The sequence below is a fragment of the Amblyomma maculatum genome, chromosome 4 (genome assembly GCF_055883805.1).
Source record: "Amblyomma maculatum isolate TAMU_Amacu chromosome 4, ASM5588380v1, whole genome shotgun sequence".
Lineage (NCBI taxonomy): Eukaryota > Metazoa > Arthropoda > Arachnida > Ixodida > Ixodidae > Amblyomma > Amblyomma maculatum.
Genome location: NC_139347.1, coordinates 96,429,573 through 96,448,159, shown reverse-complemented (window position 1 = coordinate 96,448,159; position 18,587 = coordinate 96,429,573). Strand labels below are relative to the sequence as shown.

Sequence of the window (18,587 nt, the reverse complement as noted above, 5' to 3'; positions counted from 1 at the left end):
CTGCATATAACCTAACTTTGAAAGTTCACCAGCACCGCCCGTGTCCATATTAGTGAGTGTAGTGGTACGTCCCGGATTACCGCAAGTGTCATGCGAAATGGGATCAAGCAGGGAAGATAAAGCATTGCTAGAACCTTCTTATACAAGCGAACCCCGGATATATCAAACCTGGATAATTCAAATTTTGGTTATACTGAACTCACGGAATATCCCCTTGAAGATCCCGTGTAAAAGTATAGGAAAGCTGCATCGTATATCTTAATTTCACCGATCGTTCGATTTATCGAACTTCGCACCACGCATTGGAAGGTGCGCCTTCTCTAAAGACGATCGCATCACCCTCGGCCGTTTGCCGCATGACGTTTGCCACGCGCGGAAGAAATGAGAGGGAAAAAGTTCACCGACGGCTAGTCTAGGACAGCGCCGCGCCATTTCCCCAAAGGCGCGCTCATCTGCGGTGATCGTTTGCCATGCTCCAGCTCGTGACGTTTGCAAGCCATGTGCGTGAAGGAACGAGAGGGAACCGGTTTGGCAACAGCCGGTACGGAGCAAACGCAGCTAATGCAGCCGTGATGTTCAGGAGAGGGGAAAAACGCGATAGAGTGAAGCGCAAGGATGTGCCCATTCTTCTGCCAAGCTTTCTCTCTCCTGCCTCTCTCTTTCCCGGACTTCGTTTGCAGCAGCACGTGCTGCGCATGCGCTGACAAGCCAGTTCGGCCTGCGGCAGACAGACATCGGATGCATTTCCAGTGTGTGTTGTGATTGTGAACCCCCTGGGCGCGACAGCTTGCGTGTAATGCGCGTCTCGTGTCATCGTGCTGAACGTTCGTAAGCTATGGCGACTGCAAACGTTAAGAAGCGGCAGATTTATTATTTTTTTTTTGCGAGCGTTGTCCATTCTTGTCGTCGTGCTGAATGTGTGGCGTAGCTTAAGTGGCCGAGTACGTTAAGAAAAGGCACTTTTTTTTTTTTTTTTTTTTTTTTTTTTTTTTTTTTTTTTTTTTTCTCGAGAGTCTTCTATCCCTGCATCGCCGGCTTTTAGCATTGTGCACTTCAAATGGCATTTGCAGCTACAGTAAAAGCTCGTTAATTCAAATTCCACGGGGCCGCCAGGCCAGTTCGAATTAACCAAAATTCGAACTAATGAAAGTGAGCAAAAATAAAGGCGTTTGATGCCCGGAGGGCACGAAAAACATTTATTTAGCAAAAAAGTCTGTTATCATCTTCTGCTTCTCTCTGAGGGCTACCGTACTCACTCGGTCTTCTAGCATGCGAATGCGACGCAGGGAGTCTTCTTCCCCCTCTTCAAAGCTGAAGAAAAGGCGCGCGACATTCAGCGCTCCCATAACTTCTGCCGCGGATGGACGCACGGGCTCTTGCTCCTCGTCGTCGTCCTCGTCTTCTGCCTCTTCTGGGACAGACTGCTCCCCAACAATTTCAGCGACAATGTCCTCATCACTTAGGGCACCGCACACTGCTGCATCGCTGTCTACTCCAACGTAATCATCAAAACTGACGTCCTGCAGCACAGCACGCACAGCCGCAGGCAGAGGCTCCGCTCAGTGGAATGTCAGCGCTTCTCATTTCTTTCACCCACGTGATCACAGCGGTCTCAATTTCCGGATACTTGGCTAACCGAAGCCTTTTTCTGTTGCTGGCGAAATCTTCGGCTTCATAGGCATCCTCGATGGCCTTCCTATTTCCTCGCGTAAAATAGCCACTTTCTCCTTCACCGTCTTGGCACAGTATTTCCCACGCGAACACATCTCGCGGACAAAGCTCACAACAAGCGGCATGCAAAACGAGGGCTCACGAAATGCAACACGGAACCGTGGTCGATAACACTAAAACGTCGTTCCTCGAAGGAGTCGCGGCAGGAAAGACTGTTTAGTACTTGTTCCAGCACCCTAGCGGCGCCCCGATGGTTGTGCCATCTATCGTTCTGCCGTGAAAGCTTCCAACGATGGTTTTTAACAGCGCCGCTTGGCGGCGCGCAGTTCGAATTATGGGTGGCGGCGCCAATTTTTGAGTGAATTAACGAGCTGTTACGCGCATAGACTTCTATGCACTGCGGACCGGACCACGATGACTATTTCGAATTATCCAAAATTTCGAATTAACGAGTTGTGAATTAACGAGCTTTCACTGTATCACGCTTTCCAGTGATTTTGTGGCAGTGGTCGACGCCCGCTCCAAGCACGGCGTGATAAATCGAACCAGGCTTGTGCAATCAAGCCATCATGGGCACTCTACCAAGTTTGCTCCCCGCCACCGCAGGAGCTATCAAAAGGCAAACACGCTATCGCTGCGCAGCATCTTGACGCGCTGCCAATAAATGAGCTGTGGATGCGACGGCCGAATAGCTGGGACGCGCCACCGACTAAAGGCTGTTTCACATGCAATCGAAAACGCTCGCGATTTCTGCCGCGGGGATGCAAAAATCTGTTTTTAGCTGTTACGGTGGTTCGAGCAATGCAGTTTCAACAAGTTGGAAATTTTTCGCTCTGTCGCTGCCGTTCGTCGCTGAGTTCGCTCAATCGCTTGGGTGTGAACCTGCCTGAATGCTTTTTCTTTTTTTCCAAATTCTCGGGGGCAAAAATGGAGGGCGGGTTCATTACGCGAGTGGATTGATTACGCTACAAATGCAGTATCATTTTCGCGATAATGAGCGGCGTCTCAAGCCAATTTCTGTATATTGAATGATCAATATGTCGAACTATTTCGCGATCCTCTTCGAGTTCAATTTTTTCGGGTTCAACTGTACTGCCTAGGGTATTTTCCAAGGTGCAATTGCTTAGGCTAACCCCGATGCTTTTACTCATGTTGTCTACTTTTTTCTTATCCCTTATCTATTCAAAATTCAGAGAGCACTGTGGAATCTACACAGCAGAAATGCTAAAGCCTGAGCGTTGCTGGTGCACGTGGTGCATCACATTTGCTCTCATTATCATTATAAACTACACTTAAATCTCGTTATAACGAATTCGAAAGGGCGCCGAATTTTTTTCGTTATAAGCATTAGTTCGTTATAGCCACTAACTAATAATTATGAAATTAAATATTGCATACGAGGGTGCACTTACTGCAAGTAAGCCGTAGCCGAGGTGTCAGCTTCCCGCTGCGGCCGAGTGGCTGCGTCCGCGGCAAGAGCTATCGTTCTTGCCTGTATCGCATACAGCAAGAACTAGAATCAAACACATAAGTACAGATTTTATTGCCTTTCATGTCGACGGAGCAAAAAAATCCGTGATGCTTCGCTGCTGTGTCTTTCTTAGCCGAAGCACGGCCTTCTCGGCAGCAGCAGCTATCTGGAGCCCATCTTCTCCGTTTTCGTGGCCGCCGAAGAAGCGGCGCAGCAGGTCTACCGCATCCAGCGCCTGGGACGATGTCGGTACGTCACAAGCAGAGGGCGGAGTGTCGTTATCCCGAGCGACACCTTCATCGTCGCTTCCTTCGGGCTCCAGGGCAGAAGGCACAAAGCCGTCGTCAGCCGGCTGCTCCGTTGCCGCAACGTCGGCGTCCACGCCCACGTAGTCGCAGAAGGTTTCGCCTTCACACACGACGCCAGCGTCATTGAGCTCCTTCCATAACGCTACAGCTTCGTCTGATGCGGCGGCAGCAGTGGCAGCAGCCGTAGTACCACTGGGTGCGGCTATTTCGTCTGCTGAGTCGTCGCTGTCATAGTTACTTCCGTTGGCAGCAAATGATGCTCGTCGAAAGCAGTTGGCGATGGTGCTGGCTGTCACATCCATCCATGCTGCGTGAAGCATCTCTATAGCCATATACAAATCGACCTTCGTGTCGCGGCTCAACTTCATGTTGATCAAAAGTCGGTCTATAACCCGCTTCCGGTACCCAGCCTTAAATGATATTATGACACCTTGGTCAAGGGGCTGTATAACTGCCATGCAGTTCGGGGGCAAGAACCGAAGTTCAATGTTTTTTAGCCCCACAGTTGTGTGGTGAGCAGCGTAGTTGTCCAAGAAAAGGCATATCTTGCGATTCTCCTTCTCCAGCTTCGCGTCCCAGTCACGTAGCCAACCAGCAAAAATTTCCCTGGTCATCCAGGCCTTCCTGTTTGAACGGTACTGCGGCTGAAGTCGCCTCTTTCCTTTAAAGCATCGTGGCGACGCACTTTTTCCTATTACCAAAGGTGGCAATTTCTCGGAACCGTCCATATTCGCACAAAGAAGCACAGTGATGCGGACCTTACTATGTTTCCCGCCGCGACAAAGCTCGCCTTTTAAGGACAGGGTCTTCTGGGGCAACATTTGATAGAACAGAGCAGTCTCGTCAGCGTTGAACACATCCTTCTCTTCATATTTCTCAAGGAGAGGACCAACGTTGGCTTTCACCCACGCCGTTGCAGATACTGTGTCGACGGCCTGGGACTCGCCAGTTATGACCCTGCCAACGATATCGCGGCGCTCCTTAAAACGCTGCAGCCAGCCATCGCTTGCAACAAAACTGTCATGACCTATGATGCAAGCAAAGTCTCTCGCTTTTCTTTGCAGCAATGCCCCACTCACGGGCAAATTAGAAGCCCTTGCGTTTAAGAACCACTTGAAAAGCGCCTCTTCCACGGCCTCAAAGGCGGGAGGCCGCAGCTTCTTGCGGCTACCTTTCACTCCACGTGCAACGGCGCCAGCGACGGCTTCTTTCTTGCTGAGGATGGTAGAAAGGGTGCTCGGTGCGATGCCGAACTCACAGGCCACTTGAGATTTCTTCTTCCCTGACGCAACAGCCTTAATTATTGCTGCCTTCTGCTCCAGGTCGATGACCTTTCGTTTTCGCTTCAAGTTGCTGCTGCCGGCGCCGCCGCTCATTTTTCTGTCACGAAACTGGTGACTTGGCCAACTCGGCGAAGAAAGCAAACCGACTGCCCTACGCTGTGGTTAAACCTAGCTGACCTAGCCCTACAGACCGTGAACAGGCGTACTGTGTATGGAACAAAACGAGTTATGGCGTGCGGAAGTGCGGAATGGAACAGAACGGACTGAGAGGCTTGGCTACTTGACCAGCTTGGCCTGGCTCGGAGCGTTGCCGGATGGTAAGAGGCTGCCGCGGGAGATTCGAACTGCCGCATCGGAGGTCCACAACGCGCCGTGCAGTTTATCAAATATATTATTTTGTGTGCAAAGTGGCCAGTCAGTTGTCATTTTGGAATAAAAATTTTTCGTTATATCCGTTGATCGGCGAGTTTTTTTCGTTAAAACGAAATTTTAAACACATTGGTTTCTATGGGGACTTTCAAGGGGAATTACGATTCTTTCGTTAAATCCATTATTTCGTTATAAACCGTTTCGCTATAACAAGATTTAAGTGTAAATGCACCATCACTATCATTGCTAATGCCATCATTGTCATTATCACTAATTGTAGCGTCATTGTCTTTGCTACTATCAACCTCACAAAGGAGAATTATGATGCATGTTTCACTATCTCGGGCTTCGTGCTGTTTGTTAAAGTGCTTGGCTGCAAATCCGAGGGATGGAGGTTTGATTCCCTGTGGAGACAGGATTTATTTATTTTTAACTATCATCCTCACGGTAGACAAGGAGAATTATTATGCGAGTTTCACAATCTTGGGCATGGCGTAGTTGGTTAAAGTGCTCGGCTGGAAATCCGAGGGATGGAGGTTTGATTTCCTGTGGAGACAGGATTTTTATTTTTCTTATAATGTTAGTTTCGGTTTTGGGTGATAATGTCATTTGATTGACAGCTTTAGTGTGACCGGACGAACGAACGCCGACACTATGAGCTTTCCCCTTAAAATGTGTAGTTTCTGAAAGTGTAGTCAAAGTAGTAACTGAAGGTTGCAGCTTCACCCAGTCATCGTGCACGACACATTTGGCAGCATAATGGTATTGGCAGTGGTTTTAGCTTTCTTTGCCAGTGTTCTCACTGCCAGTCATTAAATGTGTTGTGACGTGAAGCAGTGACGTGCCATGTGGTGCTTCCCATCGTCCCGTGATTCGCAAGCGTGCAGTGGCTGCCTTATGGTGGTCCTTAATGGCTGCCAGCACCATCATTTTATGAAAGGCCTAGCGTTCTTGTCACATCCTGGCAGCCGAATACGCTAGGGAAAAACTAGCTAACTGACGCGACTAATGAGTACCGTTTTGGAAACAGCTTGATTATTGGCAATATTGTAACCCGCGCTAACCGTGTCAGTTCTGGAGGGAGAAGAAGACGAAGTTCTGCGGAGTGCGCGTGGTTCTGGGACGCCACTGTTTTTGCCTGGTCAAGCGCCTGCTCTCTGCCTCCTGTGCCTCAACTCCGTCCTTTGACCCTGTCCTTCTGGACTGCCGTCCGGGTAGCGATAGAACCCGTGACAATATGTTTAAGGTTCAAATACTTTGAGTAGAAAAAGTGCATTGTGAATCGAATGAAATTGCGATTACTTTATTCACTGATTATTTGATATGTTGAATTTTGCTTTGACTTTTTGGACCGCAGTATTACACCTGTTTTATGAGGAGTGTCCAAAAAGTATTGCCCTTCATTTTTTTTTTCTCTTCGAGCTCTAGTTGTTCATAATTTGTGTAATTCACTAATATTACAGCCACATATCTGCTGGGCCTATATTACTTTTCAAAGCAGTCTCAACTCGCATGGCTTCGGGTCACTTGTGAACAAGAGCAAGCATTCCTTTCTGCACCAGCGTTTGATAGAATGCCATAGCATTAAAGGTCTCGTTCGGCAGAAAAGGCAATGTCGATGCGACTGAAAAGCCTTGATTGGTCAAGTGGGGTCATGGTGTAGTCACAGTACCTGCAGTGATGTCGCTTTAATGAAAATTTGGACTGTCAGTGATGGAATCTAATTTCTGATCTTCCAGCCGCAAGTCATACACGCTACGGCTAGGCTATCGAAGATGCACGGCTATAGCGCGTGGCTTCCACGCTGGTAGCGCACAGAGACAATGGAGAGGCAGAGGCTAGTGTTGTGGTGGAACAAGTGCAGAGGAGGATTGATGCATATAGGGGTGGAATTATGAGTGATGCGCTGCATAGTCGTGTGTTCGACATGTCACACAACCGCAGAAGTGATTTGTAGCTGGTGCCACAGAGTGCCCACGGCCTGCTTGTTTACAGTACAGTCAAATCTCAATGTAATGAATTCCGTGGGACGGCAAAAAATTGTTCATTTTGAAATATCGCTGTAATGAAAAATCGGCGATTTTAAGCCAGTGGTCAAACCTAGGTGTGAAAATGACGTACCTTGGCAGTAGGCACGTGTGTAGACAAGCAAGCAAAATCTCAAATGAAAACTTTGAACTAACCCTAAAGCTGATTTATTTGAAGAAATTGATTTTCTTCTGCCTCTTGCAGCAAACACAACCACGCACTACAGCACATACACCTTCCACTTTGCGCACACCTCATCGGGTGCGTGATTGCACTGAGCGATGAAAGTACTGACTTTGTCCATGTGCAAAAAAACTTCAGAGTTCAGTATGACCTCATCTCCAGTGCTCCCTGAAGTTTGAAAATCTTGTCTCGGTCCTTCAAAATGATTGCGATGGTTGACGGGGCATTGCTAGCTGTCTGCAAAGGCTGATTCTTCTTGACACTTCGCTGACTGCAATCATCACCAGATCTCGCACAAACTTTGCAATAAGATAATCTGCGACGAAAAAAAATAATTACGCTGGTTCAACACTGCTGAACTGAGTGTGGAGCGACAAATTTGGCTTCGGGCGACCGAGCATTGCATTGAACACAACTAGCATTTCGTTGAACGCATCAAATTTCACCGCCGTTTTAGGTGGTGGTGGTAAAGGCATTTATTGCATCTAAATATGGGGGACACTTAAAAGGACAGAACACTGGAACTTAGGTCTCTATTTTTTTTCGCCGCAGTAGAAAGATTGATGTCTAAAATGTTCGATTCCATAATGGTTTTGTTAGAAACACTGTAGAAAATTTTTACCGGGAATTTTTCGATCAATGCGTGCGCCCATTTTTATGTAGTCCGATGCTGGAAACCATGAGCAGCGACCGCGGTAACGACTGGTGGTCGACAAAAAAGACGTACCGAAAACAAGTATAACTTCCACTCGCCAGACAGTAATCAGACATTTTTTGCGTAGAGTAACGTCCTTTTCAGTTTCACACTCAATGCTGTTACGGCACAATAACGCATGCCCTCGTCGATGAAAGTTTTGATGGGCACTGTCATTGCTTCAATCACGAAATTGCAAACACTGTGGCACCATCTAGTGGCAAAACCTGAAAGCATACCTCTCGCGGTGCAAAAGCAGGGGTGGTTTTTATTTAGGGACGCACTGGAGAGAGCGCAAAATATAATAAATTATGGCAAGCACTCCTCAAAGAAAACAGAACAATGTGCAGTTACGAAAATCAGCGATATTTTGCTGACATGTCACGTTGGGGGCTAGACTGAAAGTACTAGATTTTCTCCACTAGATAGCGCCTTTTTTGTTTTTATGCGATTTTCAATGAAAAATTAAAATTGTAAAGTCTCTCTTCTTTGATATTGTAGTGCTCGATCTGTACTATATGAGGCAAGATCTTTTCATCTCCTCCATAATCTCATGACATATTTTGGCCAGTGTTCTGTCCCTTTAAGCGCCGCCTTTAAGGGTATGATGCGATAGCGTAGGCTACCGGCCTACATATAAATCCCCGCTTTAACCAAGCCATTTGGCCGTGCCTTAGTGGCCTATGTTAAGCTATCTGCTTTCCCTGAATTCTGTATAGGGTAATAAAAGTGTGGTGTTTCAGTGGCAGTGGCGTTTAAGCGTGGAGTCCATGGAGTGTGCAGGGAATACAATTGAACCATAGAATACGAAAAAGGGTCTACATACATGCAAATTGAGCGCAGAGCAGGCCTGTGAGACACCGAACCAGGCAGGCGCCCCTGAAGAGACAAAAAAGAATTGCCACTCCAAACTTCTTGGTTGCTCATGTCTATCGGCTTTCTCCAATTATTGCACTAGGCCAGTAAGCTTAGCAAGTTTTTTCTTTTGATGTAGCCCTTTCCTCATGGCGTGAATGACGCTCTCGTCATTCTCAAATCTGAATCTACGAAGCGCAAGATTAAAATCAGACGGTAATCATACAGGCCAGACAAATCTGACAGTAACTTTTGTTTACTTTGTTCTAGAAGAAAAAATGAAGGCCATCATTTTGGACGCTCCTTGTATTTGGTGGTCGTTGCGCGCATAACTCAAATGGTGCCTCGTTATTTTCTTCAGGGCCGCAAGCGGCCGCCAGCACCCACCAGTCCAGAAGATCCGAGTGATGTGTTGCGTGAGGACCCAGTGGTGCCAGACCCAGACGTGCATATCGATTCACAGCCTCCGTCTTCTGGGCGGAGCATAGCACGTGCAAAGTCGCGGATGCGCATTGTTGCATCACTCGCCGAAGACTCTTCCGAGGGAGAGGATGATGGGAACATGGTGGTGACCCACGTGTGACTGAAGCTCATCCTCCTCCTCTACCGGTGGCTTCTGTGGTCCTTCATTCTCCACCTTCTCTTCCCTTCTGGGCAAGGAAACATCTCGCGGATCCTCCTCACCCCCTCGCAACTCTTCATCATTCAAGACTCTCGGTGTGGTACTTGGATCGGGAAGAGCACACGCACATTAAGAACATCATAAAGTAAGTTCCAAAGCTTACGCGCACAGTTGGTTGGACACAGCCTGGCTGGAAAGAACTAGATAAAAGAAGACTTAGCCCGGCTTCACCTAATCTTAGACAGCAAGGTTTTTCATATTGTTTAATCATTTTCATTTATTGATATTTCTGCTATATTTGACGTTTGATTTAATGCTATGCTTACAGGCACGTAAATTTGCGATTGATTTTATCATGCATAATTGTTTGAGTAATTGGAATGCTTCCAATAGTAATTGAGCATGGCAGGTAATAATTTGCACAAGTATAGGCATTGTAAATGTTAAATGTCTTGGTGCAGTATTTAGATTAAGCTCCATTGAACCAATTTCTTTTGTCTTCTTGATGTTAATCGAATTATGCAACAGAAGCTTTGATTCGTATTGTGCATTGCAAATTGTGACTGCCCGTGTTCATGTTGAGAGCTGTTTCAGAAGTGTTTTATGCGATAATTGACTTTTAATATAAATTGACTTTTCTTTTTTAACTTCATATTTTATGTTCATTGACCAAACTGTTTATCATAGAGTTGATGAATGTTTTGCCATTCACTATATCAGAGAAGAAAATTACAATACTCTGATACAGACGTTTCAAAGTAAAAGCTTTTAAGGTTATCAAAAAAATATATATATTGGCCAGATTCAAATCTTAAGCCTGCACCATCAGCCGGTGATTTAAGTGGTCCGCAGGTCAAGCTCAAAACAATGCCACAAACTGACGAGCAGGTCTGCTCTTACGCACCAAAGCTGTACAAGGCGCACAGTACTCGCACGCCTGGCTGAAGAATATGTGGTGTAGACATGCATTCTGCTTGATTGGGTGCACTTTTTCAGCTGTGTTTCTTGCAGTGCCACCGGTTAGTATAAACAATTAGTTTCGAGCGCAAAACCAAGCAGTTAAGAGTCTTGAACTTTTACAGTGCATTTACGCCACTTAATTTTGCTAAACATTCTGTGCATTAACTTTTTCCTGCATTGCTATGAGTGAAGAGAGTGAGGGTTTATTGTAGCAGTGAGAGTTACTGCTTGTGCAGCCTGACAAACCTAGTAAAATGCGGTTCGCTCTGGCTGTATTCCTCGAAGCCATTCTGTCCCCCCCCCCCCCCCCTCCCCTCTGTTATTACAGCTGTCACGGGGAATAGGCAGGGCTAATAGGGCTCCGGTCTACTGATGCACCGAACCCGAAGATGTGTACATGCCCTTGTTTTGCGTTTATTTTCCGTAATGTGCGGCTGCAGGTTACAATTCGACATGACATTAATGGAGAATGTCTTTTTCAACTTTTTCTTCTTTTTTTTGTGTTCAAATTTGAATCATTTTTATTCACATCTGTATTTATTTTCATGACTAACGAAAGCAAGCACAGTCTTGTCGTTACTGGAAATAAAATTGCCCTAATTTTGAGTTTTGTAAGCATGTTGTCAGACACAGAGTGCAGAGTTTTGGGGAAGAGCTTTCGGACTTGGCGCGCAGTGCTAAATATGTTTCGCCTGTCGTGTTGTCACAGGTTGTAATCGTCACGCTCTCAGATTGCCCATGTTGGGCTGTACATGTGCGGTCAGCTGTGCACCGTTTCTTCACAAGGGAGGCTTGCTTGTTTTTTCAAAACCCGTGTGCTTCCCAAAACACAGTTTTATGTTCATGCTGCAATACCATTGTTTACAAAGGAGCTGCCTGCAGTGTGAAGAAAAAGTTTATAATTTGGCCATGTGCGTATTGTATAGGCGATATGGCATGTTCATACAAATAGTGCCTGCGCATTTACCAGTCTTTGTGTGGTATTTTCGTTTGTTCCTGCTGCTTTATAGTAATATTGGTATGGCTAGTGTAGGAGGTGCTTGTAATGGATCACTGTACCTTGCTGTGGTAGTGTAGCATGGTGAAAAAACAGCGTGGAAGTGCAGAAAGACAGCACGTTGTGATGACTGGCCATAGATTTTTCGCTTTACTAGTTTTTGTATTACTCGCACACAAGCTGCAGCTACTGTGATGGCTGCTGTACCAGCAAACGCATATGTGCATCTGTGAAGGTACGGGGATTTACCTTGTTAAGTGAAATTAAATTAAGTGTTGTTGGGGCTGTCATAGTTGCTGTACCTGCTCGAGGCTAGCATTGCCAGTAGGATTTTTACTACCGCCTTGATTTAGCTGATTCAAGCTTGTATCTGCGAAGGTACAGTGATTGATTGATTTATTTAGTGTCGAAACTGTGTTTATTCCTCAGTAACCCATACAAATTTCTGTATTGATGCATGAAGGTGTGATAGGTAGGAAGGCAGGGCATGTTAGTGTAAAGCATCCCAAATGCTCCAGAAACTGAAGAAAGAGCGCAAAAACAGTAGTTGCTAACAGCTGCAGTTTTATCACGTTGACATGCTGGATTAACACGAGAAAAGCTGCTGGTGACAGAAAGGAAAATGACAGTTATCGCTGCACAAACAGCTATTCGCCTAAACCATTTTATGTATAAATCTCCTTGGTGTACTACAACATGCAATGGAATCACTGCAAGCAAGTACAGGTCAAGCTTAAAACAATGCCACACACTGACGGGCAAGTCTGCTCTTATGCACCATCACGCACATCTCTTACCACCTGTTTATGCACGAAAGCTATACAGACGCACAGTACTCTCACTCCTGGCTGAAGAATGTACGGTGTAGACAGTTCTGCTTTAGCTACACCAGATTATAGTGCGCTATATTTCTGTTTATTAAGGATTAACATCTAGTTCTGCAAAACATTTCGCAGTATATTCTGAGAGAGGCCGCACAATGGCCACATCCAGCACCCAAACGGTGGTGGTGATGGCAACTTCATTATCAAACATTCTCAGGCAGTCCTGGATGGTGTGGGTGGAAATAGCGGTGTGTCAATATTACAGCACAAATTTGCAGATTAGTTTATTTTTGCGCTAAAGCTGGTGGACTTAGCTGGCGTGCATTCTAAGATTTTCTTTGTATTCGTGCTAGGTGAATGAAGATTGTATTATTTATAGAGCTTGCTTTTATCTTTCAAAAATCTTTTCAGTTAGTAACTCGATTTATTCTTGTTCTATAAATGCTGCGCATATCTGAAAAGCAGTGAATGCTTTTGCAGCTGCTGGACATGGCAATAAGCATCACGGAGCAGTGCACAACAGTTCTCTCCAACACTCCACTGTGCACAACTGAGCATAATTGTCATTCCTTTAGTATTTGCCATATTGAGAATTTTGTATCTATCATCATAAAAAGTATCTGATGCCTGAGCATTTAGAAAAAAAATTAAAGCCAATTTGCTTAGTCAGTTAAATGCAAAGTAGGTGCGCTAGCACTGTTCATCCCTGCTGTAGAGATGTCAGGAGGAAGCAGGGCATGAGCAAAGCAGATGCTGTAGTTTCGGGTGGCCGCATCGTCCCAAACTGATATGCGGCACTCTCTAAGTGGCTGCAGTGGTGCCCCCGCTCTGCCTCCTCATTGGCTCGGTCGCATCACGCCCCTTCTTCTCTTTTGCCTTTGAAGTTTATGAATACGATTAAATGTTATCAAAAGGTCCAGTGAAAGAGCAGAGTTTTGGCAATGAAATTTTAAAGATATTTTAGCTCTTAGGAGATTGAAACAGCGAAGCCAGCTTTCGGAAGAAAATGCACATGCCTACTAGTTCGCACAAGCATCGTTGTGGATGACATGGTGTTTCCATGCACCGACGCACTTGAAAAGATAGGTTGAAACTGCACCACCTCTTACAGCAGCTGAGAGTGATTTAAGTTACTTTTAATATGTTCTCGAACATTTCTGGCTCTCGCTTATTTTCTTGAGAGAGAGAGCAATGACCAAGGCTGCTCAAGTAATAAAAAAAAATGACGCAACTTGGCTTAAAAAAATGTTTCTTGATGTGCAGATCTCCTTGGTAGTGTAATAAAAGCACTTTTGGCCACTTTTATTTCTTTATGAACTGAAGGTTTCCATTTAAGCTTTCCAAACTATGCAGGGCACCCAGCTTTAGCAGATATGCCTTCAGCAGCTTCAGCAGCAGAAGGCATCATGACTTCTCACTGCAGCTGTCAGTATCAGTCATTAAACTGCCATGTCTTGTAACTTTGCTTCCCTGCATTATTACATTTGTGTCTTGTATATTGAACGTTTACTTGAACATTGCACGTTCACTGCGAGAAAAGTTTCTTGGGATGTAATGCAGAATTAAGGTTGGGTGAATAGCTTGTGCCGAGAGAAAAAGCGTGATGCCAAAGAAAATGTGCTGGATTATTTCAGAGACATTTAAAGGTGTGGTATTACCATGAAAAATAATACAAGGAGATCCATGGTGGTGGAAAATCGCAGTGCCTTACCAGCGAGTGTATAGCAAAACTTTCAACCCTATCTCCTCGACTCGCCCTCTGCACAGGGCTTGTTGAACTGTTCATTTCATGCCCTCCTCTTGCTTCCACTTGTAGTCACATCAATCCTGCAAGCTTTGGAACCGACACACTTCCATCATCACAAACACTGATAAATGCTTAAGTGATGTGTAGTGTACAGCTTTTGTCTGCCTTTTGAAAGGGGTAAGGGGACACTTTTTTTGTGCGTTCTTTTCCATGTGAAATGGCTGTTTTAGAGCATAATTTGTTGTGCCTGTTCGTTTCAAATCTTGGGCAAGTTTCACTAATGCTTGTTAAGGCCTGTGGTAATCCTGAATGTTGAACCTTGTAACTTAGCTACCCTGCTCAAGAAAAAAAGACAATGCGAACTTCAAGGTGACTGTGTATTATGCGACATATTGTTTCGAAGTAATTAGATTTATCCCAAGGGTGCTTGGGTTGTTTTGATCAGCCTGCTGTAGCACTTTGGAACTGAACTGTGGAGCAGAAGTTCTACTACAGCTGTATTTATGGGATGTGAAAGCGTGCTAGTCTGTATAGTGCGCTGTGTTTTTATTTATCATCAGCCGTTGTAAATAGTGTAAATAAGAAACACCGGACGAACGCTGGAGCTGCCATACAATTTAGGCAACATAAACTTTATTTTGCTGTAACCTGTACAGTACATGGCCTGCATTCACATGGGCAAAAAATCGTGTAGACTTCACCTATGTTTTTTTTTAACATTTTGTAATCCCTTCATGTCGCCTTCTTGTTTTTCTTTTTTTTTCACAGCGTGTGTGTTATATCTCATTCCCCGAACAACTGGTGCATTATTCATTTGAATGATGATTTCCAAAGCCGAATGTCACTTCATTTTGTTGACATTAAATGCATATTTGGATTGATTGCTTGCTTGTTGTGTTAATGATGAGTAATTGCATGCAAAGACTTACACGCTAGAGAAAATGTCTTGGAGAGCACTTGAATACATCAAAAGGGTGGAAAAATGAATGCTTTGCTCAGACTTAAGAACCTTTGGTGCAGGTATTGATGACTTGTGTACTGCTGACATGCATATACACACGCAATAAGAGAAAACATGACAAGGAGAAATTTAAACATTGATTCCGGTCCTCTCAGGATGTGCCGGATCTCTCTACCCTATCCATTATGGCCGGAACATAGTTTCCTCTGACTAGAAACTGCCAAGTGGCATTTGTGCACTTTTTAATGCTGCCCTTTGAACACACTGAAAAGCTTTAGTTTTGAAGGCAGTTACTGCTGACTAGTGCTACATTTGAACTCTGAGGACATTATAGATGCGAACATCTACAACACTGAATACTGCAGCAAAATGTCGGCATTGGCACGGGTGATAAGGTGCAGATCCAGCCACCACACTTGTAAGCATAACTAAATGGTCTAAGAAAATGGCAAAAACAACTGTCCCCTGTTTTGCACGTAATATGTAGTTTTCTGTGGTGCACTTGCTGGTCATATAAAATTACATGGCACAGTAAAGGTGCTGCAATGCAAGCATTTTTATTGCAGTTATAGACTGAGCTACACTTTTGAAATTTTGCACTCTTGTTGCGAAGGACTGCCAAGACAGCTGTACATAATTAAAGCAAGTGAACGAAAATTGTCCCCCAGCAGCAAGCATGAACCTCCAACACAAGAATGCTTCCTACCAAGATTACATGAACCAGTTTTTGCTTTTCACACCAGTATGCGAGAAATGAGCATTAGAAACGTATTCACATAATGCACTTATTCCAAGAGCACATGCTGAATGCACACCAAAAAGCAAATGCTGTCCTACTACTATGTTTTCCTGTGTTTTACAGGTTAGCTTTAAGAAATTTCAAAGCTGATATCAACCTTGTGAAAATACCACGTGCAACATGTAGGTACATAGGTCTTGTATGTCAAAGGTCGAGAAAATATGCAGTACAAATCTAAGCTGCCACCAGAAAAATGCACAAGCTCTGCAAAAAAACGTGACTGCTCAAAGCCCATCATATTGGGCCATTGATCAGATCCGATACGAAAGTGATGTAAGCTGCAGAGCGAAAACATCAAGCAATGCCCAAGAAAGTCCACACCGTTGGCAACTGCTAAACGCGCCAAGACAAGACCACGGCATTTTATATAAGGCACACTGGTCATGTGGGCTTTCACGCAAGCACGCCATATTAAAAATGACAACAGGCATATAGAGTATACTGCGTTAACAAAATTTGCAGCTGGAAAAGCCAGCTGCAATTTTCGGCACACCTCAAAACAGTTTTTTCCCAATTAGAAGCGCCACCAATGGGCCCAATATATCTTCAAGGCATTCACCATTCTGCGCACAAATTGAACATTCATCCATGTGGCCAGCACATGACAAATACAAAGCTGACCTCCCTGTATGTCATCCATCTTCAATACTGTGCCATTACAGTGAAAAGCAAGCCAGGGCACATTCATTACAAGCCATGTTGAACATGCAGCAACGCTCGTAGCACAAACTGTTAGCAACGCACAGTCTGTAAAAGAATAAAGATGCTGCATCTCTTCCCTGCGCTGAATGCCGCCCGAAACTAGTAAATGTATCCGCGAGGACAGTTAAAATCGAATGTGGCTGTCTCCTCTTCTGAACCGCTGCTCGTGCTGGTCCCTTGTCATTCATTCTTGGTCTTGTCCTTACGGGTCCCAACTTTGCGAACGAGCTGAGACCCAGTGCCTATGACAGTAGCCCCTACGCTGTACGTCGTCGACGCTACCCATCTCGCTCCTCCCGCACCGACGTTGTAGACGCCAGAAGTTATGCCATGAATCCAGCCTGTGGGAGCCGCATTCGGACTGGTATCCGTCGACGTTTTCTCTGCGTTCAAGTAAACGACTTAAACAGGTTTGGCTAAACTAGCTAAACTACCAAACGCTTTTGATAGTGCCGGAACGTGCATTAAAGGCAGCAAAACGTATTTGGCAGGCTAGCTGGTCAAACATCTGAAAAAAAAAGAAAAAAAAAACAACGCAAACACAAACACACCAGACGAGAGGAGCATAAACGGCAATTACACGCACCGTCACGCGAAAAGTTATATCCGATCATCCGTGAGTCGCGATGCGTGCGTGCACGCATATTCCGACGAAGCCGTGGGCGCCCGTGGCCAATTTCGCTGAGCGCATCTGTTAACGATTTTGTTTTCCTTGTCGTATGCTACAGGAGATTCCTGTAACGATTTTGGCGGATGCAATGGTACGGAGCCGAAACGAAGGCTACAGCAACACGGAGGCCAAGCGCCTAGCTCTTGACACGAGGTCGCTTGATGTGAATTCGCGCGAACCGTGTGTGCGAACGCTGCGTGGCAGACGCCACTCCGTTCCTTGCTGTTTACATCAGCTAGCTATATCCGCGTTCAGACTTACTTTCATTGTCCTTCGCTTGATCCTCGACGGCACTGGCGTTCTCCCGTCCAGGCTGAAACACGAAAATTATTCGTGTTATTTCAAATGGGTGCATACATTACGCGTACACCTGTGCATGCATGCCTCAATCTCATAGTTGGTAAACGGGGGAAATAGTATCTTACCTTTTTGAGGCAAGCTGTTATTGGGTTGTAGAGATTTGACATAGCCGCTCTTCCGCCGGGAGGTTATCGCTCCCTCCAAGTCGGACGCGTAAACAAGTTCCGCAGCTCGGCTCGTTTTTCTAGCTTTCTGCCGCCTCGGGCTCAACAGTCTGTAGTATGGTAGACTCAGGAGCGTCCGCTGCTCTCTGCGCACGTTAGGGCGCAGCGCGCACGCAGTAGTACGTGCGACAAGAAGCAGATGTCTCAAAGTTTACAATGCTGCAAACGCCACATAGTCGGAGCTGCGCGGACACGATAAAGACGTCCCGACGTCGCGGCTGCTCTCGCTGTTCGCTGCCTGCCGCTTCGGCACATAGAAAGCTCAGCGGCTCAGCTGGCCGTGACGCAAGCAACCCCACGAGCATGAGAGCAGCGCTGCGTTGTTCGCGAGACGGAACCAAGACGGAACTGCAGTGCGCTCTTTTCTGTTTTTTTTTTTTTTATATTTATGCGCTTCACCTGCGCATGACAGCTGCTTTAAAATGTGGTAACCCAAGTGAGGCGCTATTCATCGCGGCTTTGTCATTTCGCGATTCTTGTCGCATTCCCCACGCATGCAGATGCGCAGCACAGCTTCCCGAGTCACCGCAGAGCGCGTAGAGCATTCGGCGCGGCAACATTGGCGCCCCGAAAGGCGCATGCGCGCCTCGCGCGTCCGTGAGGCGGTCGTGCGCATTGGCGTCGTCTGCTAGCCGTCTGGGTGGGTGATTATAGAAGCCGCTCTCAGTCCTTTCGATCTACGCTCAGTTCGGAAACAAGGCTATCCAACGGTCTTTAGTAATTTCAATCTACCAAGTGACCAACTGCATTCTGGAATCGTGGAGCTTCTTAATAGCAAAGAATACTGGAATATTCATTTAATCAACCGGCAAATAAAGGCAAACGCCGTGGTGCTTCGGGCGCCGGACTTCGTACGCAGCAAATGGGTAAACCCCACACTCTTTTCTGCGCTAATAATGCAATGTGTATAGCCTGCGCG

At 45.8% G+C, this 18,587-nt stretch overlaps 2 protein-coding genes across 3 annotated transcripts in view; one reads left to right on the top strand and one right to left on the bottom strand.

Moving 5' to 3' along the window:
• Cap-H2 (Chromosome associated protein H2) overlaps nucleotides 1-14,467 on the top strand; it is a 95,894-nt gene extending 81,427 nt beyond the window's left edge. For both annotated transcript variants that reach the window (XM_084602226.1, XM_084602227.1), the window contains one exon: nucleotides 9,224-14,467. In XM_084602226.1, the coding sequence (XP_084458352.1) occupies nucleotides 9,224-9,445 (222 nt within the window). In that variant the 3' untranslated portion in view covers nucleotides 9,446-14,467. The remainder of the gene's footprint in view (nucleotides 1-9,223) is intronic.
• A 151-nt stretch (nucleotides 14,468-14,618) lies between these two features.
• LOC146191715 (uncharacterized) lies at nucleotides 14,619-17,963 on the bottom strand. The gene is made up of 3 exons (XM_084602228.1): nucleotides 17,570-17,963; nucleotides 17,406-17,457; nucleotides 14,619-16,857 (listed from the first exon to the last, which is right to left on the bottom strand). The coding sequence occupies exons 1-3, from the start codon at nucleotides 17,609-17,611 to the stop codon at nucleotides 16,655-16,657; spliced, it is 297 nt and encodes a 98-aa protein (XP_084458354.1). The 5' UTR covers nucleotides 17,612-17,963; the 3' UTR covers nucleotides 14,619-16,654.
• Nucleotides 17,964-18,587: the final 624 nt, after the last annotated feature.

What these genes read in the sequence shown, in the direction of transcription:
- LOC146191715 (XM_084602228.1), bottom strand. Translation starts at nt 17,611, where the DNA reads ATGTCAAATCTCTACAACCCAATAACAGCTTGCCTCAAAAAG. An exon ending in TAACAGCTTGCCTCAAAAAG is followed by an intron (nt 17,458 to 17,569) that starts GTAAGATACTAT and finishes TTCGTGTTTCAG; the next exon opens with CCTGGACGGGAGAACGCCAG. An exon ending in TCAAGCGAAGGACAATGAAA is followed by an intron (nt 16,858 to 17,405) that starts GTAAGTCTGAAC and finishes ACTTGAACGCAG; the next exon opens with AGAAAACGTCGACGGATACC.